A 27,886-nucleotide genomic window follows, 5' to 3' on the forward strand; every position below is an offset into this window, starting at 1 on the left:
TTACAAAGTAACACTTTATTCTTATTTAAAAGGAATAGCAGATAGATGATAACCAAGAATATGTCCAAAGTCTAGATAAATGTAACAGTCCTTGTGTTAACACAGTGCAATTGTTTCACAGTGCAGTTATGGAAATAACATGATCTGGGTTTTTTGCCTGGTATTGTTACAAAAAATGTTTCACTGAAAACTGATCATATTTTTAATACTTGATAAAATGTCATTGTCCAGTCAACAATTTTGAAAAATGTCAACATTAAGCAGTATATTTATGGTTTATGATAGCAAGAGATTTGTTGATTAAAAGATCACAACTTCAAGATATTTAATATGAATTAAACTAGATCATCAATTGGAGATGAGAAATACTCGTTGCAGTTGCTCATTTAAAAAGGTGCAAAACGTTAATATAAGTAAAATTAATCTAAAAATCATTTTGTTTTGCAACTTAACATTGATCTCACACAAAGATAAACAAAAATCATGAAATTTTATGAATCAATTGAGAAGGTTCAAGGGTGCATTGCTCTTGCACTTCTTCATAGTAAACGACACATCTATACAATGTCACGTTGATACCCAGAAAACTAGGAGACTAGTTGGCGACACAAAGTGCACATGTACTATCATGTTAAGCATCCAAAAGTCACATAAGTTCAAGGGAAAATAACTCTGCAAAAATGATGCAACATGCACAAAAAATAACGTCTTGCAACTTTAAATAGATTTTTTTTGTATAAACAACACTTCCATACAGTTTGATGCAGAAACACAAAAAACTGAGAGACCAGATCGCGACACACAGTACACATGTACAATTTTGTAGGTATCTCAAATTTGCCTTAGTTCTTGGTACATCCTTCTAAAAAGAATATTGCGACATACTCGAAAATAACGTCTTCTACTCCTACATACATGTTTATATCTATAAAGATTCATGTTTAAAGCAAACTGAGATTTCTCAACACAAAGTACATGTGTACAAATGATTTAAGTCAAAATTTGCCTAGTTCAAGGGCACATTAATCTGCTAAGAGTTTCACCACAGACGAACATAATGTCTCGCATTTTTACATAGAATAAACAACATATCTACTACATATAAACTAACTGACTGACCAACAAACTGACAGGAGGACTCCATTATACGACACATTTCGTATGATGCGCTTTAATAAATAGCAGATGATGTACATGTATTAGACACTAAAAGATTTTTGTATGGGTTGCAAGAACAGAGTTTGACATTGATCACAGATTACCTAAAAAGGTTTACCTACTATTGCACTTATAAGCACATGCTTAATTATGACATAATTGTCATCATAATACATAGTATACATATTATTACTTACTTCACCATATATATAGTAATTACACATTTTATATTTTTTACCACTTCATTCAAACAAGCTATATATTGTGAAAATCACTGGTTCTGATATGGATATGTTTCTTTAATCAATATTCAAATGCGCAGAACGTTGCCCACTGAAGCATTCTAGTCAATTACTTTTAAAAGCAAGTCCCAGGAAAATGAGTGTTTAATTTCAGAGTGGGTAGTCAATTAAAAAATAATAATATAAATTTTATAATAATTATTATCATTATTATTATTATTCTATTACTTTTACAATAACTACTTCTACTACAGTAACTGCTAATAATAAATATAATTATAATAGTTTGTAATATAATTATTTTAGTATATTATTACACAAAATGATGTTTCATTCATTTGTTAAGTAGGTCATCAAACAGATATACATGTATCTTTTGGCAATGGAAACACTCAGATTCGTACCCTTTGGTGGAAGGAAATATTTTAATCAGTTTGAAAGGAAATATTTTGAACATTTAAAATATCACTCTCTCCTTCAGAAAAGTTTTTGACTCATCCCAAAAATCAGTTCAATATATGTATACAGATACATACAAATATGCTGAATCAGTAAGCCTTTACAGAGAATTCTCAGTTATGAGTAAAACACACACACACACATACCAATGATCATCTGAATTACAAAGATATATATGGTTTCACACATGTGATCTAAAAATTAGTGAGTTCAATAATATATTGACTTATGACACAAACAGAAAACTCATGGGATGTGCCCAGCACATGACCAGTCGGTGTCACACTCAATCTGTCATTATTTGTTTTATACATATGCACTACTATATCATTATCAGTCTCACCAAGTGTTAAAATACAAATACTGTCAGAACTTTAGAAGCCAACTGGAAAAGATCTTCGACACAAAAACAAAACAGCAACCTTAAAGGAATGATTTATCAGTTATATATTGTTTTAATAATAGCTTAATATTGCAAGCTTATGTGTGTTGTCCAAAAATAATAAATTTGATATTTTGTTGTATGCTTTCACAATTATATAATATATATTTGCGAACATGCTTGCCTTGAAATACAAAGCATAAGCAAAAATCTATGGATTTATGGATTTCACATACAATTATAAGATGAATCAATTATATTCATGTCCTTATAAATGGGACAATATATATATCATTGTATTGTATATTGACCAATAAGGACAAATTTACAGTATATGAGAAATATAAACAATGACCAGCATTGTGTACATTAACATCTGTGCTACAACATGTGTATGATGACAATAACTATAATACTGCCAATACACACACAAAGTACAAACATTTGAATCATAACATTTTAAAAACAAAATAAAATCAATTAATAAACAATAGGCTCATATTGTCATAGGTCACACATCTAAAGCGAAAAAAATGCATCTTATGTGTCCAAAACTATCTCATTAATTTGCCTCTGTGAAAAAAGCTTAAGAAACTCACAGCCCAATATGACACTCAACCAAACGTGTGAGGTTGATTGCACAAACAAGTATGGCCTCTAAGATTTTTCACAAGCATTTTTTTAATGACCATATTTGGCACACCGTATGACTCAGTTTCAAACTCATCCATTCTACCATCATAGGCAAATTTCATGAAGATTGGGCAAATGATGTTGTCTTCAGAGTATTAACAAAAAGTACAAGACCCTGTGTGCAATAAAAGCTGATCAGTATCATTTCATTGGCCCATATGTTTATATCTTAGTCCATTATTAGGTCAAGGTCAAGGTCAAAATGAGGTCAAGTGTTGTGAGTGTGCTGAGTGCTTGATGGAAGTATCAAAGCTTTTTAGAATAAGTTGTATAATGTTAATTTAACAGCCAATAAAGGTTCACAAAGAATGTTGACCTTCTCAATTATTTTACGTCCAAAAGTAGCTCAATTCCAAGGTCAAAATGAGGTGAGTTGAGAGTGTTCACATAACATCCATGCACATATCAAAGCTTTGTAGAAAACTTTTTGAGGTTACAGTAAATGAGTCATTTGGGTTATCCAAGTATCTGGAATGAGTCTGAAAGAAGATCAATCTCAAGGTCAACTTGAGGTCAGGTGATGGGGGCGGATGGAAAGTGTAAAAAAAAATCATCCATGTGAGTATGAAAGCTTTGTGGGAAGCATTACTGATGTTAGAATAAAAGCAAAGTTTTTGGTTAACAAAAGAAAATGAAATTCTATTTAAGTTCTTTCTTAATACATTCAAGTTTGAAAGGCTTTATTTCCAACCCTAAGATACTGTTGAGGAACAAACAGCATAGCACCTGAACAGACTGCCAGTTACTCGCAGGCTCTTCTGGTTTTATGCTGTTTGCACATAGCCATTTTCACTTCGCTTCTCAGTGGGAAAGGGTTTGGACCTTATGAATTGGTCTAAGTCCTAAAGAAGATGAATGTCAGGGTAAACATGAGGTGTATTTATAGTGTTCATATATAACATCCATGCAAGTATCAATGGGTGTAGAATGCTGTATTGATGTTAGACAAAATGCGTTATTTTGAGTTAACCAACCAACAACTTGAACCATCAAAATTAGACAAAAGTAAGGTGAATGTCAAAATTTTATCGAGGTGAGTCGATGTGGTTGTGATGAGAGTGCTAAAATATAACATCCAGCAAGTACCAGAGCTTTGTAGCAGGCAGTATTTATGTTATACAACACGCAGATGAACTCAATAACAGACAGGTTAATCGTTATAATCCTACTGGCATAAGTAGATGACGCAGGCATAAAAACTTTACAATGAATGAAAGACAAAACACATAAGTGAAAAGACAATCACAATAGCTAACAATGAGCTAAACAAACATTAAAATGAATAATGTACAACAGTGTTTTCAATATAACCCTTCTAGTAAAATATTTCGAAAGAACAGTTATGAAGTATTTCTTTCAATTTCCTTTTGCCTTAAATAAAGTTCACATTATTAAACATGGTGCCTATTGTAAGAACCCACATTAATATCAAAAACACTATGCCTCTTAACTGACTATGGGGTTTTGAATTGTCACATTCACTGTGACGTTTTTTATAATTTCAATTAATTGAATAAAAGATCATTGCTTACCAAACCATAGTCAAAGATTATAAGTATTAAAAAAGTCGTATTTGAGAGGATCTAAGTTGGCTCACCAATACTAGTTTTTATGAAAACAAAATGTAGCCACCTTTTTTCCGCACAGTAAATTATGTAGTGACAATGGACTATGTACTGTGGATTTGGATGAAGCAAGAACTTCATACAAAAGAAAGTAGTTTTTGATTTTCAAAATATTAAGAAGATCCGTATCAACATGGAAACATCTGATCTTCATCATAACATTTGAGTTGTGTTCTGAGAAAACTGGGCACAATGCCGCGTAAACTAGCTTATTGCTATGAAGAGACTCCATTTTAACAAATGTCATAAAAGCGGAAAGTGTCGCCCTGATTAGCCTGTGCGGATTGCACAGGCTAATCTGGGATGACACTTTAGACACATGCATTATGCCCAGTTTTCCCAGAACACGACTCATATGTTCATTCATAAATCATCTCTTGTATACAACATGGTGTCATTGGCATCACTATGTGTCATATATGACAATCTGCCTCTTCAGAGATGAAACTATACTTCCTTTACATTCATAAAACCAGTCATTCAATAAATTAACATAAATTTATATTACCTAAAACTTCATTCAATGCTAACTCTTGACACCGATCAGAATCACAATAAGTACAATTATCACCAGCGCGAGTATAAAAATAAAGTACATCTTTCTGTTCTTTTTCTGATACTTTTCAGCCTTCTGCAGTTGTTGTAGGCCTTTCTCTACCTGCACTGATGCATGCTCTATGTTGTAGTCTATTCGGTCCAGTATTGTACCCTGGAAAATACATGATCATTCAAGGACTGCATTACTTATGGCCCTTGCTCTGGAAAAACGGGGCTTAATTCATGTGTGTAAAGTGTCTTCCCAGATTAGCATATGCATCTTCCCAGGCTAATTACTAGGGATGACACTTTCTGCCTAAACTGGATTTTTCCTTAGAAAAGACAATGTTTAATTAAAATAAACCACAAACCCTGACAAGCCTTTGTGGACTCACAGGCTTATCTGGGTCCACACTTTTGCACATGCATTAGGTTACGTCTTCCCAGAGCATGGGTTGTATAAAGATCATGAGGAATATTAAGCTAGTCAATTGTTCCGTGTGTTTGTATCAGTCGAGTGACTTGTGTGACGACGTATCTCACGAGAGGCGGAGCCTCAAGTGTGATACAAAAAAGCGCAAGTTGTATGGAATGCGTTGACTTCATTTAGGTAGAATAGTAATGATTAGTGCTAACTGTTAACAATTTTATTGCCCATTGTGTGTACTGTGTTTTTCAAGGGTATTGACTAATTGGCAATTGGCTTAATTGTTTCAAACACACGTTTAGAGTTATTCGGTCCCGCTAATCCGTTAATCATAACAGTGAACTTGTCAATGGCATATAATAATAAGGGCCCATTACTATCACCTGATAACAAAAGACTATTTAATTGGCATGTGAAAAACTGGACTCGCAAGTGTCCTTCTTTTTCCCCACCACAATTTGTCGCAACCGCAAAATCGCGATTTATCGCAGACATGTGGTACAAACAAATTGGATATTGACTGACCCATTTTTTTCAACATCAGACATTGGCAATTTAAGAACTGACAAAACAGTCTTCTCTTTAAAAACGGATAATATTTCGTGCTGACATAAATAAATGGTTGTACAGTATGTGAAAGCATACCCATACTTAAAGGCTCTATAAAGGTGAAGATCCGTAATTATTTACCGATTTTTAAATATTTTTTTCGTATTTTATATATAAAAGTAATCAAAAAACAATATGTATATGCTATTGGACATTACCATAAAAATATGAGCAATACAACTTGTTTTCAGCTCAAAATACAGTGTCCTCCAAGTCAATTGTGTTTACAAACAATCAGTTTATTTACATCGCTGTTTACTCGGAAAAGTGAAAGTGAAAGTGACTCAGGTCACCAAAAATATATCGTTGATTTTCAATGTTTTCCGGTATCACTCACAAAGTATGTCTCTTCTAATAATGGTCAAAACGTTTGTAGTGATCTAATTGGTTACTTTTTTGCTCGTAAATAAGTTGTTTTAAATAGAATTAAAAGTGAATGTTCTTTTGGCTATTTTTAGCATACATCACCGCTTTGGGTCTACACATCATGTTAGTTGCAAAGTTGTAAACATTTCTTCCAATTATGAAACGGGTAGCCCGGTATATCTTCAATTCTTCTTGACAACGTTGCACCTCAGCTGTGTTATTAGCATTTTTTATGCAAGAGTAACTGAAATCCGGTAAAAATTAGGCAAGTTTATATGCATAATAATTGGATTTGTCACCTTTATAGGGCTTTTAAGCCAGTAACGAACAACTTCCCAACTTGAATCAGAGGTAGAGGGAGTGGCTGTTGAAAGGATTTCATGACATATTGCCACATAAATTATATGACCAGACTGCCGATAAAAAAACACAATCATCTAATTTGTATTCCAGAGGTTTACCAACTGAGCTAGCGAGCCCATCAATATTAGGTGACCGTATCTAACATGCGTTTCGCAAACTAAGGCGTGTAAGCAATGGCCAGGGAGTCCACTGAAGTGTTACCTGATCTACCACCATCTGGGAGAGGTCCTTGAAGATGTCGTTGAGATCCTGTATGGAGCGTACTATGTTTGCGATCTCCTTGTCTCTCTGCTGCACAGCCGTCGTGTTGTCTGCCACCAGACTCACCTGCTCTTGTGAGAAACCCTGCAAGACATGCTCAAAATTAGATTACAATATACACATATACATATGAGCAGTGTTCTGAGAAAACTGGGCTTAATGCATAAGTGAAAGTGCCGTCCCACATTAGCCTATGAAATACGCAAAGGCTAAAAAGAGACGACAATTTCCACTTGTACAGAATCTTTAGTATTAAGTAGTCAATTCTAAACAAAAATTCACTATAGGCGGAAAATGTTGTTATGGATTAGCCTATGCAGCCTGTGCATATTAATCTGGACCAACACTTAACACACATGCATTAAGACCAGATAGTCCAGAAAGAGGCTCATATATTTCCACTAATTGCAAAATTAACATTCCAAGGTTTTACTTTCCTCTATTTTCTCCCTATGGGATATGCAGAATATTCATGAGGCAATTTTGGTTGATTATTGAGACGGCATTGATTGTTTTTCTTGTTGTTTAGAGCGTTGTTGTAGTTTTTTTAATTAATTTAAAAAATAGGCAGAAAATGATTGTATAAAAAGAATCCAAAGTAAGCATTTCTTTGGCATGTTTTTTTCAACGCCTTCCTAAAAATATATTTGTATTCTACACTACCTTTATTCTCTTTATATAATTATCATTTATCTTTAACAAATATTGCCAAAAAATGAGAAAATATCTCATACCTTTTAATGTTTTAATTATTGAAGCCTTCCTAAATGCTTACATATCATCTTTTTTTGGCAAGATCTTTATCTGTCACAATAAACATGCCATAAGTCTCACAGGACACGCAGGGACCTATACAAACAAATAGGTCCCTGGGACACGTTATCATTAACATACTGTCTATGACTCTGACTCCTACTACCTTGTCATAGCTGGCATACACCTCATCTTCCTGCATGAATCCTGAGTCTGACCCAATGGCATTGTCAAAGAACTGGGACCGCTCCTGACGACTCCTCATCTCTGAAAGCAGAACAACCAAACAGGGTCAAATGAGACATGTTCTTGAAAAACTGGGCTAAATGCTTAAGTTTAAAGTGTCATCCCGGATTTTAATATTTTATAAATAAATTATAAGTCATGTATTAACATCCAAACAATGTTACTTGTTAAATATCCAACTTGTTCGTTAATCCCTTAATATTCAGCCACACCCATATTTATATATTTTTGACACTTTTTTTTTACAAATCTTGAGATAATTATTAAATTAATTCTGTTAAGTCAATCACATAGATGTTTTTGCTCAAACATGTAAAATTTAAGATTTATTTCGGTAAATATTTAATACAAATATCTACACATGTAGTGAAAATGCCAGTTTTTTTCTTTAAAAAAATCACTTTTAAACTTTATTACTGCAATCATGAATCTAATAGAAGATAAGACGTGTTCAATAATTTTATTCTAAGTTAGTACAAAGTAAGGTGTTTACCTTTCAAACTGATAAAATTTTATGTAGAACTCAAGCTGTTTCTTTAGCTTAAAACACAAAAATCAGGTTTTAGTAATACAGGAATGTCTAAACTTCATATTATGAGAATTCAACAGAACAACCAATAACTACTTTTCAAGTATGTGGACTGGCTCGTTCTGAAGTTATTTGACATTTCCTGGATGGTTCTCACAAGGGAGGCAAGCATATTCTGTGAAAGTTTCCGCTCCTGATCGGTTCCCCTTTTACTACGGGCTGTTATCTGCTGTATCAACCTTTGGCAATGGGCGAACATCTACAACACATTTATTCACCATATTGAAATAAATACAAAATAAGACAAGAGGACAAGTATGGCCGTCAAGCTCTTACCTTAGTTCAAGACACACCAATTGTCAGAGAAAATAGTCAAGATTGAGTAATAAATGTCGCATATAGAGTGGTTAAATTTCTGAGCATTGACCAGGTGACCTAGTTTTTGGAAGTACATGACCCAGATTTGAACTGGGCCTTAATATTGTCAAGATAAACATTCTGACCAGTTTTCATCAAGATTGAGTCATAAAAGTTGGCTCTATAGTTACATAGTAACAAGGTTCTACCAAGATTTGACCTTTGACAAAGTTTTTGGATGCCAGTGATCCATATTCAAATTTGGAATTGGTAGTGTCAAAATAATCATTCTCGCAACGTTTGATCACAATAAGATGAAACATGAGCCTCTAGAGTGGTAATGACACTAAATTTGACAACAATCCACACCAGACCAGGAGTGACCATAAGCACTTCATCATTACATGATATAAATTTAAACCTTTACCCATTAGATACGTATTAACGAATTGTAGTCCCTAAAAAAGTTAAATTTAGCAAGAGATTGCCAAGCAATTTGGTCCCCTACCGGTGAAACTCAACCATTGTCAGTAAAAAAAATAAATATATTTGTTGCCATAACAACAGGAATTTTTGACGTAGGAACAAAATGAAATGACGTGCATATTCTCCATATTGCCATCTATCCATGTTTCAAAAGTGTGAAAGACTGACTGACTGACTGACAGACAGACAGACAGACAGACAGACAGACAGACAGACAGACAGACAGACAGACAGACAGACAGACAGACAGACAGACAGACAGACAGACAGACAGACAGACAGACAGACAGACAGACAGACAGACAGACAGACAGACAGACAGACAGACAGACAGACAGACAGACAGACAGACAGACAGACAGACAGACAGACAGACAGACAGACAGACAGACAGACAGACAGACAGACAGACAGACAGACAGACAGACAGACAGACAGACAGACAGACAGACAGACAGACAGACAGACAGACAGACAGACAGACAGACAGAGACAGACAGACAGACAGACAGACAGGACAGACAGACAGACAGACAGGACAGACAGACAGACAGACAGACAGACAGACAGACAGGACAGACAGACAGACAGACTGACTGACAGACAGACTAACAGACAGACTGACAGACAGACAGACGGACAGAGTGCAAACCATAAGGTCCCCTCCGGTTTCACTGGTAGGGGACAATAAAGGCCTTTCTTACTAGATTAAAATTTCCAACCCTTAAATACTGATTAGCAGCATATAGCATAAAACCTGTACAGACTGTGAGTTACTCGCCGGCTGTTCTGGTTTTATGCTGTTTTGCACATAGCCATTTTCATTGTGCTTCTGAGTGGGAAAAAAAAAGGGTTAAAGATGCAAGAGGCATGGTCTTTTTTTACCACAACCCTAAAATTAATTTCATCAGTTTACATGAAATGTTTTTTTATACAAAAGTAAGAGATGTAAAATGTTTCACAACAAACATATATGATCTAAGGTAAAAATTGCACAGCCCCCTGGTCCAGATTGGAAATGGACTAGAATCATTTTCTAACTCCACCAAGATATCATTAGAACAATTTTCTGAGGAAATTTCATAAAGATTTGAAAAAACAAGAGCTGTCTCCATCCGAAGACATATGCCCCCCAAAAAAGCTTTTTCGAAACCTAAACGCAGATTTTGAAACCTAAACGCGGACCCTAAGTTGAAGGTCAAAATTTTTAAGCGTATGGAAAGGCCTTGTCCATATTCACATGCATACCAAATATGAAGGTTACATCTGAAGCAATATAGAAGTTATGAGCATTTTTCGAAACCTAAACACAAAAGTGTGACGGAAAGACAGACGGACAGACAGATGGGAAGTGCGGTCACTATATGCCCTCCTTCGGGGGCATAAAAAGTGACATCTAGAGTGTCCACCATATCCATATAATGAAAGCTACGCCACCTCTTGGATGCTACGTTTTCCAAGCAAAATTTATGAAGATTGGGCAAAAGAAGTGACTTTAAGAGCACTATCAAGGTTTCATTAACCATCAAAGAAAGATGCCCCATTGCTTAAAAGCCATGTTTAATAAATGACAGGAGCTGCTTTCAATCTCAACCAAGATGTCATTAAAAAAAAAATCTGAGCAAGTTTCATGATTTTCTGGCACATTATAAAGTATTCACCACCTTTTTCTTATTAATCATACCATTGCTTTGATATCTGCCTGATATAGTGTTGCCTGATATATTTTTTATATCATGGTCATCAGGAAGTTCTTATATCAGTCATGTGTGTAGAATGGTCATATTACTCAGAATCAACTATGAAGTTATAATTTTTAGTAAAATCGAATCAGATTCAACAAAACAAATAATTTGATACCAATATGTAATATATTTTAAACACAAAATGCAACACAAACAGCAAAAAACTTTTTTTACAAATATTAAGCATGCATGTTCATGACGTCATTATTAACACGTCAAACGACAAAAGTCATATTCCCGCTAAAACTGCAGCTTTTTAGGTATTTTTTTCATTATTTCATTATATTCGGGGACATAGAGGTATGATTAGCAGAAAAACAGGTTAATGCCTGATCTTTTTGTAATATATCAGGCTTGGCACGAATAAAATAATGGCCAGGCAAGCCTCACCGTTATATTATTCTAAGCCTTGCCTGATATATTACAAAAAGATCAGGCAGTAACCTGTTATTCTCTATTTGTGACCTAATTTCTGATTCAACATGTCAAAGTTTTGAGCTTGTGTAAGATTTCATTAGGACAAATGTTCTTACAAAGTTCATTATGATTTCCACATAAGGCCTTTAATGTGTGCACATGTCTTTTTTGTCGCAACACAACTGAAAACATATTATGTACAAATTCGAACACAAAAGCTCAACATGATCACATTGCGATCAGATAAGCTAAAATCAGTCCCATAGTCTTAAAAAGTGTCTGACTTAAAAATTAATACTAGAAAAATATTTTTCAACAAGAAAAAAAGGAACATATTAAAATGCATTTAGGTGTGATTATGTAAGCTCTATAACTGAAGTACTGTTAACTGTTGTCCCCTTTTTTGGTCAACACACAGAGTTTGCTCCCCTGTGCCTTCTTGTGTTCTTCCATAAAATTTTCTATTTCTATGATTATCAGATTAAATTGTTACACATTCAACTTATGAAATGTATATATACAAAAAACCAACGTATATGGCACAACATATATGACCTGTGTAATTTCTTGTGTCATGATTTCAATGGAATGTTCCTCGTCAATACTGTCATCAAATGCAGGCCGGGTCAGGTGTTTGTCATGTAGCGAGCTCAACTCTTTCACTGAAATAAGTTTTGCACACATTTTGTAAAATATCGCCACATATTGTGACAATCATAGGGAACATTAATCTAACAATCAACTTAAAAGCACCATCTATTCCACACTGTCCCACCGAAAATATTCTATTGGTACTAATCTGTGGGAGAACAGGCTGAAAACTTTTGTTTTCATAAATATAAATGAGAAAACATATAACATATAGATGATGGTAATTACAACAATAACAAACAGGTAACGTTAAATGTGACAAGGTGAAACTCACCTAGATGTAACTGATTATATAGCATGTTGCGTTGAAGGTTAAATTTCTGTGCATAATTGTGCACAGAACCTTATTCATAAAAACAAGATTTTTCTTACCAAATCTCTCATAGCCAATCATATCACATAATGTATTAGATTGAACTTGCGTTCCAGCAATGAGGTACAAGATTATTGACGTTGATAAAAGGGAAAAGTGGAAGCTGTAACAGTTTTGAATCTGGTCAAATGGTAAATTGATGATCCTGGAATAACCTTAACTTACCTCTTTTTATTCATAAATTGATGCTTTTAAACTATAACCTAACATAAGCAACAATCAAATATGAACTGCATTTTAAAAGATACTGCTAGTTGTGTTGAGCAGGCAAGAGTAGGCATGCATGGACAAATATAAACATAACAAAAACAATAAGCATTATGCTGCACCTAAAAATATTTCTTTTTTAGAATCTTTTCATAGAACAGTGAGATAGGATAACATGTGTCATAAAAGTATATGTAACATATTATAATTTAGCTTGACATTTATCATACTAGTTTATTAACACTTTATATAAGTCATAAATATCTACATAAACATCATATTCTGCTTGCTCCATAGTGATTTTGAAGGCTTGCATATTAACATAAAATGTCATGTTTTTGGAAACTCTAAGATAAAACATTATTGCCCCTCGCTGGCATCTTAGGAATAAAACATGACTCTTTGTTTAACCAATAGAATGTGATCTGCTTGTTTGTAAATGATAGGTTTAAAAGATTCAAATTCTAACAGCAAAGCAAACCCAGTAAGTGTTGAGTACTCACTTTTCAACTTAATTCTTGTCATTTCATACTGAATTTCTTCTACACCATCAACCCTGCAAACAAAAGGTATACATAAGAATATAGATCAACACAGATAAAAACAAGAGATGTGTTTGTCAGAAACACAATGCCCCCTAATGTGCCGCTTTGAATTTTTTGTTTGACCTTTGACCTTGAAGGATGACCTTGACCTTTCACCACTCGAAATGTGCAGCTCCATGAGATACACATGCATGCCAAATATCAAGTTGCTACGTTCAATATTGCAAAAGTTATGAAGAAGGTTAAAGTTTTGGTTTAATTTTTTTATTTAATTTTTTTGACCTTTGACCTTAAAGGATGACCTTGACCTTTCACCACTCAAAATGTGCAGCTCCATTAGATACACATGCATGCCAAATATCAAGTTGCTACTTTCAATATTGCAAAAGTTATGAAGAAGGTTTAAAGTTTTGGTAAAAGTTTTGGGACACACACACACACACACACACACGGACACATACAATGACAGACAGGCCAAAAACAATATACCCCCGATCTTTCGATTCAGGGGCATAAAAGCTAAATATTATAACATATCCTTACAGTTTAAGTATGTAACTACCAATCGAAACCATCATGTAATATTCAACACTCGTAATTATCACTTACTTGTGTACAATATTCATCTAACTTAAACTATGATTTTGAATTTGAATTCGGAAATGTAAGTGTTAATTTTTTTGAAAGTGGGTACACTTTTTTTAGTAATAACATTTGAAAAATTCTTGATAACACTAAAAATCAGTCTTAACAAAAAAATAGTAAAATGGCTTTAACAACTTCAAACTTTTCTACACTGAACTCCTTTATTTGATAAACCAGCCATCAAATGTGACCTGCAGGAGTGTGTTTGGGAAAAATACCTTACACTATTGGTATTGAGACGTAATAACAAATATAATTTCAACCAGAAAATAGGCTAAAATGCCTGGGTATGTTCAACAATATTTGTTACATGATAAAATCCAATTACATCAACATGCATAAAACGTAACTCATATAAAATTTAATGGTCCATTTAATTAAATTTTTATTTTATTAAAGGGACTTGTTCACAGATTTTCATATTTTTGTAAATGTCAGAGAAATTTGTAATCATGTTAAAGTCCCATAAACACTCTAAATCAACAAATGTTTCATAAAATATTTCGTAAAATAAACTTAACCTATAAAAAACAGTGTTTCTTATAGAAATAGCCGAAATTTTAGCGCAAGATGTGGTATGGTAACATGGATTAAACAAGATACAAAATGCTCCCTTTAATTTTTTTTGTGACAATAAATTCCATGTGAATTACCCGCGACGATATCTGTACATTTATGAGCAAACGCTCTGACCTAATAGAAAGCACAGGCAAGTGCGCTCCCAATTAAAGATATTGATAAAAGATCCAGAAACACCGTTATAACTTATGAATTACCCTGCAAACACTTTCATTTGTGCATGCTCTTGTTACTTTTTTTTCTTGCTGAATCGTTAAGAACAGGACGTCTTCACTCGAGCTCTGCTTATTAATAACATAACGATTATTCATGAGAACAATGTCGTGCTTCTGATGCTGCCCAAAGCCAATCCTGCGTTCCCTCGTAAATGTTCTCATATTGTCATGGGATATAACAAAAGCTGTCAGAGGACAGCCCGCTCGACTATTCGAGTGCTTGACAGTAGAACGTAAGCCATCATGGGAAAATTGTTTATATTCAATAATTTATTAGACCATCTGTAAAAAATAGAAAAAGGAACAAAAAAATATTATTTATTTTTTTTGCAGGGGGGGGGGGGGGGGTAGAGGGGTTGAGAGGGGGTATAATGTGGGGTGTGGTCATTAATAAGACGATCTTTCAAAAAAAAAGGAAAAAAAAAAAATTGGGGGGGGGGGGGGGGGGTAGGGGGGGGTGAGATGAGGTATAACGTGGGGTGTGGTCATTTATAAAATGATCTTTAAAAATACAAAATAAAGAAAAAAAAATTGGGGGGGGGGGGGGGGGGGGGGAAAGGTGGGGGGGATTCTGGGTTTGGGCGTGGAGTTTTGTTTGGGTGGAAGCCATTGTGGTATTCAGGTAAGTGTTGTTTTGTCAAAGTATTCATAAAATCTGATCATAAATAAAGAAGTTATGGCAATTTAAGCAAAATGTTCAATTATCTAAGTATAAAAGGGGCAATAATTCTGTCAAAATGCTTGATACAGTTGTTTGCTCTTGTTTATAGGTTGGGGTCATGTTGGTAAACAAGTATGCAAAATATGAAAGCAATATGTCAAGGGACACAGGAAATATTTGGGGTAGTACGCAAACTTTAACATAGATTTATCAAAAATATGCATATTCTAAGTATAAAAGGGGCAATAATTATGTCAAAATGCTTGATACAGTTGTCTGCTCTTGTTTGTAGGTTGGGGTTATGATGGTAAAAAAAGTATGCAAATATGAAAGCAATATGTCAAGGGACACAGGAAATATTTGGGGTAGTACGCAAACTTTAACATAGATTTATCAATAATATGCATATTCTAAGTATAAAAGGGGCCATTATTCTGTCAAAATGCTTGATACAATTGTCTGCTCTTGTTTATAGTTTGGGGTCATGATGGTTAACAAGTATGCAAAATATGAAAGCAATACCATAAAACGCTGTGTATAACGCGCATTTATGTATATGGCGCATCTACTTTTTGAAGCAAAAAAATCGGGAGAAAGTTTTTGAAGCAAAAAAAATAATTAAATGATATGATGCGAGTTACCGTAACTGGGTAAATGACAGGGAAAAAATGTCTTGGCATGGCTGTAATTGTGCATAACGCTCATCAAGTTTTTAAAATTAAATTTGGGGGTAAAAAAGTGCACAACGTTTTACGGTATGTCAAGGGACAATGAAAATAATAGGGGTAGTACGGAAACTTTAACATTTGCTGCATATTCTAAGTGGAAAAGGGGCCATAATTATGAAAAAATGCTTGATAGAGTTGTCTGCTGTTGTTTACAGGTTGGGGTCATGTTGGTTAACAAGTATGCATAATATGAAAGCAATATGTCAAGGGACAATGAAAATAATTGGGGTAGTACGAAAACTTTAACATCTGCACGCTAACGCAGACGCCGACGCTGGGGTGAGTAGGATAGCTCCAATAGTCGAGCTACAGTGTTTTTTTATGGCAATTTTGGGGCCGATATTCGGCCCCATTCCCCTCAAAAAAGAGTATATATTTTTCCCCAATTTTGTAGAAAAAATCCCCTCCAGAATTTAAAAAAAAAAAAAAAAAAAAATCGGGGGGGGGGGCGTGGGGGATGGTTTTGGTGGAGTCTATTGTGGTTTGTCAGGTAAGAGTTGTTTTGTCAAAGTATCAAACAAATCTAATCATAAATAAAGAAGTTATGGCAATTTTAGCAAAATTTAATAATTTGACCTTGAGTGTCAAGGTCATTCAAAGGTCAAGGTAAAAGTCAACTTGCCAGGTAAAGTACCCTCATAATAGCATGAAAGTATTTAAAGTTTTAAAGCAATAGCCTTGATACTTTACAAGTAAAGTGAATCTAAACACAAAATATAACCATATATTCAAAGTTACTAAGTCAAAAAAGGGCCATAATTTGGTAAAAATGACAACCAGAGTTATGCAACTTGTCCTTTACTGTCCCCTTATGATAGTTTGCGAGTGTGCCAAGTATGAAAGCAATATCTATGATACTTTACCCAAATTTTCAAGTATAAAGGGCCCATAATTCCGTCAAAATGCCAGTCAGAGTTACATAACTTTGCCTGCACAGTCCCCTTATGATAGTTAGTAAGTGTTGCAAGTATGAAAGCAATAGCTTTGATACTTAAGGAATAAAATGGACCTAAACACAAAACTTAACCAAACTTTTCAATTTTAAGTATAAAAAGGGCACATACTTCTGTCAAAATGTAAGCCAGAATTATCTTACTTTGCCTGCCCAGTCCCCTCGTGATAGTAAGTAAGTGTACCAAGTTTGAATGCAATAGCATTGAAACTTTATAAGAAAAATGTGTCCCTAAGCGCAAAACTTAACCGGATGCCGACGCCAAGATGATGACAATAGCTCATAATTTTTTTTTTTAAATAGATGAGCTTATAAACCGTTAAACTAAATTTAGATTCACGTCGTACATGTATGATATACATGCTTTCGAATTCGACTGTATAGCCATTTTCGATTTCAGAACTAAATATGTATGGCTTATTTCGCATTTTTCAACACAATCATCATGTTCTTCTTAACTTAAATTTAAATTTTATTGAAATATATGTATAATAAATTTTTACACATTTTATATAAATTCATTAATATTTGACAAACTCGTATAGTCTCTCATTAAATGATTATTAAAACAGAAATACATATTTTTTTTATTGTGCCTGTACTCGGGTTTAAACTGGCAACAAACTTCAACATGCAAAATTTTCAATTAGAGTGGTAGTTTAAACTCAATTTATGTAATACACATTTGTAAATTGATGATGAAAAGTGTAAGTAACGCTTTCTTGTCTTTCTTACTGTGATTGATGATTATCAATAGAAAAAATTTATAACCATTTTTCTTTTCTTGTGTGATTTTTGTACTTATATGAATATTATGCACCCATTATCTTATGAACCTGCATATCGGGTTAATTATTTTAAAAAGTTATATTTGCAAAATTGCTAACAAATTCCTTTAATATGGACAGTGCTCTGTGAAAAGGAGGTTTTATGCATGTGCATAAAGTGTCATCCCAGATTAGCCCGTGCTGTCTGCTTTCATGATATTTTCTGTTCAAAGACAGTCTCTTCTTAGCAAAAATCTAGTTTAGGCGGAGAGTGTCGTCCCTGATTAGCCTGTGCGGACTGCACAGGCTACGTTGGGACGACACTTTACGCACATGCATTACACCCCTTTTTCGCAGAGCACGGCCCATATGTATAAAACAAATCTTGAAGAATTTATTGATTTTTATGTAGTGAAATAGGATAATGTACAGATTTTCTTATCAATGACCATCATCAGCTGATAGGCCATCAAACATTAATTGAGGTAAATAATACACCAAAAAGCCGTGTTTCAGAGGGGGTAATCATGTGATAGTCAAGATGGCGACGTCCTTGGCGAGACATTTATTTTTTGCCGTTTTATAATTTATTACTCTTTTGTAGTTTTTAAATAAAGCTCACTTTCCAGCCATATCAGTAAAAATGTAATTAGCGTTTATTTCGTATGTAAATTCGCTTTATATCTCGACTTTACTCCCTGCAAATTTTCTTAGTGGAGCCCTAATTAGGTCATCCCGCTTAGAAATTTTGCACCGAGTTAAGTCCAGATATACAGTGAATATTACTATGAAATAAACGCCAGTAACGTTCTTGCTAATATGGCTGGAAAGTGGGCAGAATTTCAAAAATAATACAAGATATTAAAGGGTATAAAACGGCGAAAATTACCAGCCTCCGCATGGACCTCGCCATTTTGATAACCCCCTCTGTGTTTACTCACCATTCAGGAGGCAGTCTATTAGATCTTGTGTTTACTGATCCAGATTCAAGATCTAGATTAACATTGGTCATAAGCCCCATCCTGTCATCAGCAAGCTGAAAATCCAGTGTACAAATTGACATAGGAAAATACTGGTATTGATGTAAATTTCTTCCTAAAATTACATTATGTGAATTCAAATATTTTAGGAACATATAGTTCAATATTATTATATCATATTTAATATAAATATATATTATATTATATAGAAAAAATATACTTTTTTGAGATTCCCTATATGTACCATAAACTTCAATTAATATCACCATGCAATTTATTCAAATTATAAATTATACATGTTACTATTAAAGCCACATAAATACTCATGATCAACGCATATTTCGTACATTTTGTTAAATAAAGTTAACCCATAAAAATTTTAACGCTAGATGTGGTCTGATAACATAGATATAACAAGATACTAAATGCCTTGTTTATTGAGACAGTATTTCAGTGTGTCTCACTACTGTTTGATAACGAAAATATAGTAGTAAGTCCATTACTTTACATGCAGCCTGGTAAATATTGGTAAAAATAAATATTTTTGAAGTTTTTTTAACCCACTTTAGATGAAGAGTATAGCGTCTCTCAGAGTAATTGAAGGTGAAAAAAGGACCTAGGGTTTTGCAAGTCTCCGACAGGTTGTTTAAAAGCTACTAAGTGAAACATCGCTTAATTGTCCAATAAGCTTGAATCTCTCATTTTTGTTCATGGTTGAAGATACACAAAAAGGAACAAACAATGATGGCGCAAAACATAACAAGTTCATATGCCATTCTGTCCTTTGAAAGGTAAAATATTGCAGCAAGGCTATGTGTTAATTTCACCAGTCTTGTGCTTTCCACAGGAGTTTTTTTAAACACCATAAATACAAATGCATAATTGTTTAGCTCTTTTTATTGAGACAAAGGAACAAGACAAAATACATGAATTACATGAAGCACTGTCTATTTGAAGCTAGAATAAACGTTGAAATTGGGAAGTGCATTTTAGATTACAAATTTAATTATGCTCATTTGGGAATAGATCAAAACATTTATAGTTGTGTGTAATGCAGTCAACAATAATTTGTTAAAACACTTTAAAAGTTGAATTAATGTTCTGACCATATTTTGCATGAAATGCCCAATTTTCATGAGGATTACACTCAGTTGCCATCATTAGTCATTTAAGTGACTTACCAGGATAACTACACTGTAAGTTACAAAGCCAACAAGCTGAAGCTGTCACAAAACCATTCACTTCTGTCAATTACATTACTCCTCTTTGTCCTAAAAAAATTAATGTTGTGGTTCCGGTCAACCGACCCTAACTAGGAAAATGCGCCGACCCTAAAGTTTTTATAGACTGTGCCGACCCTAAACTTTTTTTTACCGTTTTCCGGTAGGATAAATATCAAAGCGATATCGACTAAGCCGAAAATTGTGAGAGCCGATTTATGATCCTCTGTCAATTACGTCATGTATCTCTTTACTCACCTAAAGCCCACCTTAAGGCGGATCGTCTTTGTAATTGGCCAATGAGAGCGCACACTTTGAATGAGCGACAACACTCGTAAGCAGTCATACCTGTGCCTGCTGTAAAATCATGCAGACGACGAGTGACGTAATTTTCATAAGTGTGTGACTTTTTGGCAGTTTGTTGGCTTTGTTATCTAACACACTCATCGGTCCCTAGGTGTACACCTCCACGATGAAATCTCGGCCACTTACTTAGAAGACAGATGATGGCAACCGGATGAAATCCTCGTGGATGTTGTGCATTTCATGCATAATATGGTCAAAACATTTATTCGACACGTAATGCCCTTTAACAAATTATCGTTGAATTAATTGCGCACAACTGTAAATATTTCACTTGATTCTCAAATGAGCATTATTCAATGCGTAATCCAAAACATGCTTCCAAATTTTAATGCTAACGCTACATTAACACATTCTAGTGTGACTGTGTCAAATAAAAAGTGCTTTTTCCTTTGTCTCAACAAAAAGCGCGCAAAAATTATTCAGACATGTAGAACGTCGCATGGAAAGTATGGGTCTATTTTGAGCTGTATTAAACATGAACATCATGTCAGGCGATTTACGTGTGTTCAGTGCAAAAAAAACTATCCCGATTGAACGTTATTTCATCACATCTTCAATAGTAACAAATGCCAAAATTTATTTGATACTTAAGAAAAATGGTGAATGTTTGTGTTTCTTGGGCACTTTTATCAAATTTACCAGAATTTGCTTTAAAACTGGAATATACGGAATTATCGGGTAATAAGTAGCGACGGGAAAAGTAGTAAGTATATGCAGTAATAGATTGAAAGTATGGTTGATACTGAGGTATTAAGGAATCAATCGAGATGGGATTATGCGTATCTATGCCGAAAGGGTAAAACAATTTTTAAAAATGTCGTTATCAATGACGTCATTGCTGTTTTTTTCTTGAAGAGTCATAACGCACCAAATAACTTCATTTCACTCTACAAATGTAATAAAAATAACGTATGGAAGGTGCAAATCATGATACCCCCCCCCCCCCAACACTGAAAAAATTCCTGTGGAAAGCACTGGGTAAGTTTCATTCCATCGTGAGTGGGTGGGGTAAAACAGAGATTTTTTAACTTTCAATTAAGTGATTCAATAACGTTGATATATTTTCTTTTACCAAGTTGCATTCATTACGTTCATACACCCGTATTAAATTAAGTTTTTGGGCATAAACCGGAATCATGGTGATTGTTCTGTTGGTTTTTATCATAGGTTGAATTTCACCTGGCTAAAAAAGTTGTTAAAATGATAAATATACACAGAAGATCACTACACAATAATGGGAACACTTTTCTATGGTGTACATGGAGGTTTTATGTGAAAACCATCAGCATAAAATGACTTTTAAAAACAGGCATCTTATCTGGAGAAAATAAGCAAATAAAATAAAAAATAAAAATAATCGACCTACCCTACCTAGAAATTTTGGCAATGTTACCAGAACCACAACATTTATTTTTGAGGCCTTATGCTAATTTTACAGCAGGTATTTATAAATGCCAACGAGTGCTGTCGCTCATGCAAAGCGTGCCCTCTCATGGACAAATTTTGATTTTTTCAATAAAATGACACTCTGCCTTTAAGCAGGCCTTAGTTGGGTAAATTACATGTCAATGACAGGGGATCGTAAATTGGCTCTCTAAATATTTGTCGAAGTTGATATCCCTTAAAAATGACTAATTGCAGATACTGAAAAATACACCAATCAATAAATTTCAAGCATCCCAATACGACTAGGAACCATTGAATCATTGAATGCCCTGTGGAAAGCACTGCAGTCTAAATTGAGTCTGAAATATATGTACTACAAGTAGGAATGCATGGCTTTTTGGGGATGATTATTGAATAGCTATTAATTGGTAATGTGCACAACGGCTTAACGCATCTCTCCTCCTGATTCTAGTCCAAAATTCCCAATTAGCTTTTTGACTTTTTATGTAATAGAGACCATTAGTAAATCTAGAGGATTTTGTATTAACATGTTGCCCTCTCAATCGGCCTGTGAATTAAGTGTAAATTTACACTTAAATTACCAATTTCACAGGTACAGTTTGTATTAGTCCAAATAATAAGACGTAAGCTACCCCGCTTACGTCTAAACGGCTACCGTCGTTTTCCTATAGCAAATTGAGTTCAACTTAAACTTCAGTTTTTCTCGTTAAATCTTTGCTAATGCATAAAATTATCATTAATTAGACATAAATGTGAGCGATTACCTCTTAAATGTGTAAAAATTGTGCTTTTAAACCACTTATGTACATTTTTAAAAATAAACATACACAACACACGAAGTGTGTTTGTCGTTTATAGAATTACATTGAATTATCTTGAACGAAATTATTTTTTGAATAGGTTACACATAACTAATTGTTGTTGTACAACAAACCACATCACTTTTTAGCTTTCTGTACTCTTTAATTAAATGAAACCTATATGTGTGTGTTAAAACTACCAGTTGTATCACGGAGTGTATATTGATAGGAGATGAATCGAGTATTTGACCCTTACTGTAGTAAATTCAATCTTATGCAAAAACTAGTCATCCGATTTTATTGGTTTATACGTTATCTTGTTGTTTATTAATTCCTCTTTCAAAAAATATACGTTTTAGTATATTCCCGTTGTTATTAATGGATTTATAGCGAGATAAACACAAGAAATACACATTTTATGTTTTACCAACGCGCGTTTTATCGTGTTGTGGCTATCGATCTTGTACAATTAGCGTACAGCGAAGCGCCGAGGTTATACATTTTGATGTACCCACTCACGTCTTTTGTTGAGTTATAGTTTCATTTCTCAGCCGATTTTGACAAATTATATATCATTAGAAAGCTTACGTTACGTAGTAAACAGATATATAAATATATATTAAGTTTTTCTTCTGATTTCGACAGCCCGGCGATTTATTAATTTAACTTAAATAATAAGTTGCAAATATCATACCGTTTTGGATTTTAGAATCTAGATTTACGGTTGACATATGTTCGTACTTAATACCAATTTGTAGCGTTCTTCTGATTTCGACAGCCCGGCGAGTTATAACTTTAACTTTTGCAAATATCATACCGTTTTGGAGTTTTAGAATCTAGATTTACGGTTGACATTTTCGTACTTAATACCAATTTGTAGCGTTGATATTTGGAGTTCAGTTTTAAAAAGTACATCTTGCTTAGGAGAATAGAATTCTGTATACGATAGAAAAAAAATTGTTTAAAAACGAAAGTAATTAAGGAATGAAGGCGGAAGAAAGTAGCGCGCGTTCCTTACGCACTGAACTGATGCTACGGTCTTGGCGATTATGCTTTTGTTTAGAAACCGGCCATTGAATTTCCTTTGCCATGATTATTATATGTTTATGGAATACATTGTAATATTTTGTTCACGAAACATATCAATAAAGCTTATTATAAATAAATCTTAATAAATTAACGATTTCAGCTCTTGTTTATAACACAGAAAGGGTGTTAAATTTATGATGAAACAGCGTATATAGCGGACCCTCACGAATTTATTCGGCTTTGCATGCATACTTGAAATAAAATGGGTGTCAAAAACATTCATCGTTTGCTGTTAATTATCAACGACGGAATTATGTATAATTATATGAAATGTTATTTACCTTAAATTATCAATTTATTAAAGATTCTTGAAAATCACGGTCGGTGTTACGCGGGTCATTTCGTATTTTGACATCAGGGCATCATGTCCAACTATTCAAAATCAAATTGTTTTCACTGGGACGATGACGGCTTAGATTTAGACAGGCAGACAGATAGTTTATTCAGACTTATACAACAGTACATCGTCTGCAACTCAAATATATAAATTATTTTTAGACGAATTGTTAGGTGATTACACTTTTAGCAGTGATGATTCTGAGAATGTTGCCATGTTTCTTATCCGTGTAATCTAGAGTCCGTGGTTTGAGCATTTTTATCGCGGTGTTCAATAAAAGATATCTCAATAATCTTGTTTATTGATAGATCTGTGGTTTTATTGCCCCTGTGTTCAGCACAAACCAATTATCTCGTTATGATCAGATACTGTGCCGACCAATACTAAATAACACTATGGTGTCATACGCCACAGCAGGGACCTATACTTGTGATCATGGAGTCTAAGTGCAAGACTTAAAAAAGTATGTTGTTTCGCTTGCGGTTGTTAAAGCCAAAACGGGGCTTCCCAGCTGGCACAGCTGCTGATATTCGGATCTGAATACTTAAACTTATTCAGACCTTATCCTTAACCGTTGCGCGTTTTACGATATCGGATTTTAGGCGGGAATACAACTCTGTGAAACTATTCAATTTCTTATACAACATTAAGCATATTAACAGTTATTGAAATTAACAATATCAGCGACATCTCTTTAAAGACTAAACACCTTTTCAAGTATCGAATTTAACCTGTCAATAAAATATATTAATACCAAAAAAGGTTTCATTTAATATTGTTCACATTAAACCTTTAAATGAAAGTGTCGCTTTAACTATTTTCCGTGTCTTATTAAGCCGCGAATCGTTTGCTAAAAACAGTTAACAAAAAGGGCTACACGTTCTAATTCTTAATTAAATACAAAAATAAGTATAACATAATTAATAACGTCCATAAACACACACGGCAAGATCAAAGTTTTAATGGAAAACTAATATGACATTCCACGTAAATTATTATTTTCGTCTAAATCGAATACTATATATAGAGAAACAATGTATTTATAACCGACCAATGAGATAACATTATGCAACTTTTAATTTACACAGTGCTATATGGCAACAATATGGAATTTGAACAGTGGTAGTGTTTTAAGGTCTGGACTATCATTACTTGTAAGTTTGTATAAACATTTTTCTAATGCAATTAGTAAAATAATGTTTATATTTAATGTTTAATAATTTATTGCATGATTATTCTGTGCTGTTATATGAATTTGATGCCGTTAAAGCTTCCGACATGAATTCATGTCGGAACGATGCTATTGCAAAATAACGTTAAACGATATGAGGTCGATGTAAATCGACCTCATATTCATAGGAGTACAGTTTGTATTACCAAAATGAGGAAAAGTTAAGGAACATAAAAATACAGCATTGTGGATTTCCTTGTTGGCATTTTGACATGTTTTATGTCTGGCAGATCTTCAGTCTTATAGCAAGGTTTTTATTATCATCTAATCTACTTTTGGACTAATGAAGTATCAAATTATTCTTTGCAAATATACATTTGGAGAGTCGAGTTGAGGTCGCGAAATGTAATGATATTGTCGAAATTATTTGTAACTTTTGTCGATTTCTTACATGATCCGAAAATATATTTCTACTTTGAAGTGCATTATTCCGCATCAATATGAAAACTTCCGTTAAACTTCGCGTTGCCATTTTGATTTATGGAGAAAATCAACTGAAAATCTATCCAGCCGGCTATGTTTTGACCACCATCTTTGTGATGTCATCAATTATGTGTGTCAGAAATAATAATGTCGTGCAGTTTGCAAACAGGCTACATGCCAGTATTTAATTGACAATTAGGAATTTTTGTGTGGAATGTGATACATCTGCATCGGATATCCCTCTCAGTGACTTGATCAACTTTAAAATAACTTATTTTTATTTATTACTTGTTAGTTCATCTGTTTATGAACGATATAGTACTGTTTTTAATATTTGTCTGTATATTGATCCTTGACGCAGCAGTGTGACCACAGTTAGCTATCCGGGCCGCTACATAACTTCTCCCCTCACTTGACCAAGTTCAGAACGTGACATCAGGTATGTGTATTAACGGTATCCGCAACTCCATGCATAAATCCAAAAACGGCGAAAATATGCTGTCGTGGCTGATAATCCAGTCAGATAAGCCGATAATTATTGATTTTATCGATAACGCGTAATAGCTTCACGTTGTTAACCGAGATGATAGTTTACCTTGGTAATTTAAATCCCGATGGTCACGTCATTTGTTATTCAATATTTAAAATGTTACCCATTTTAGAAAGCTGAAATGTTGCTCTTTCTAAATATCTAATTTATATGTCAATGCATAACACATTAAAAAAGATATGACGAGTTAAACACAACGTGATTACGGTTTGTCTTCCAACTGCGACTGAGTTTGGGTAAAAAATATCGTCACCTTCACTGTAAATATATATTATTGCTCTGTCATTTTTAGTCAGAAATTTAACAAATAACATTCATTAGAAAGCTTATACATTGGCGTTTTTTCTGTTATTTTCAATTGTTTATTTGAACTATTCAATTTATTGCGCCGAGTTAAAACCAACAGTACTGGCAGCCGCGGTCGATTAAAGCAGCTGCGAGACGCGATCTTCAATTTAAGATCATCAAATATTTACCATTTTTATTTAAATTAATCAATTGATCAACACCTAAAATGCTTATTAACACCTACGTGACACGGGTCGTTAATATTGTAATTTACCCAATCTTCACCTTTGTTAAATATTGATAAACACATTACTTGACACGGGTCGTTAATATCTAAATCGATTTAATCTGCACCTTTGTAAAAATGAAGAACACCTTTGAATCCAAACTAACAACTAACCAATCAATCAAAAAAGATTAGGATTATTGTGTAAAACAAACGGATTTAATGAGTATTTAGATGTTTTAGCATTCTTCAATAAAATAATAAGATTTCCATGTACATTTGAAACAACTGTCATAATGTTCGAATAATTTGAACATTAAAATAAAAAGAATGCAAGTTATTGTCTCTTGTGTTTTTATTTTGGCATTTATCAAACACACAAACACGACTAATACGTAAAATCATACGGTAAATGTATTGTTGTTTGTAAGTTTTAGATGTATAACAATTAATATAAAACTGGCGAAAAAGGATAGACATACTGTACTTCCAATTTGCGTAAATAAATCTGATTGATTTCTGTTTGTATGAAAGGTTACGCATGTGCAATTAATTTCCTTCTATATTACAAATAAAATAGTTCAAGTTCGATATCAATTTTTACCATGATCAAGCAATGAGCCACTATATCATCATACATCATTGGAATGATAAATGCATAATCTTTTTAACAAATGGATGTCATTAAATTCTATACGTTGTAACTCAAAATATTCACCTTAGAATAGGCACACCGGTTTTGACAGCTGTGCAGGCGACCATTTTGGGCTCAAATAGTATGACCTACTTTCATAGCCGGGAACCATCAACAGAAAAATTAGAGCACAAAAATGGCTTTTTTTTCTTATTGCTTACAAAGATACCTTCAAATTGATACACAAACATTCTATTTGCAATGTATTTTACAAATCCTATGCAGCATGCACTGAACAATGTGTGCTAAGTATCAAACTGACTGCATGTAACCCTGCAAACAGGAGTTCCGGTTTGG

General features: G+C 33.8%; 1 protein-coding gene across 1 annotated transcript; it reads right to left on the reverse strand.

Moving 5' to 3' along the window:
* LOC127845376 (syntaxin-16-like) lies at positions 1-25,943 on the reverse strand. The gene is made up of 8 exons (XM_052376252.1): positions 25,800-25,943; positions 18,920-19,014; positions 13,390-13,442; positions 12,211-12,317; positions 8,747-8,909; positions 8,042-8,142; positions 7,063-7,206; positions 1-5,268 (listed from the first exon to the last, which is right to left on the reverse strand). The coding sequence occupies exons 1-8, from the start codon at positions 25,878-25,880 to the stop codon at positions 5,086-5,088; spliced, it is 927 nt and encodes a 308-aa protein (XP_052232212.1). The 5' UTR covers positions 25,881-25,943; the 3' UTR covers positions 1-5,085.
* Positions 25,944-27,886: the final 1,943 nt, after the last annotated feature.

The sequence above is a fragment of the Dreissena polymorpha genome, chromosome 9, assembly GCF_020536995.1.
Source record: "Dreissena polymorpha isolate Duluth1 chromosome 9, UMN_Dpol_1.0, whole genome shotgun sequence".
Lineage (NCBI taxonomy): Eukaryota > Metazoa > Mollusca > Bivalvia > Myida > Dreissenidae > Dreissena > Dreissena polymorpha.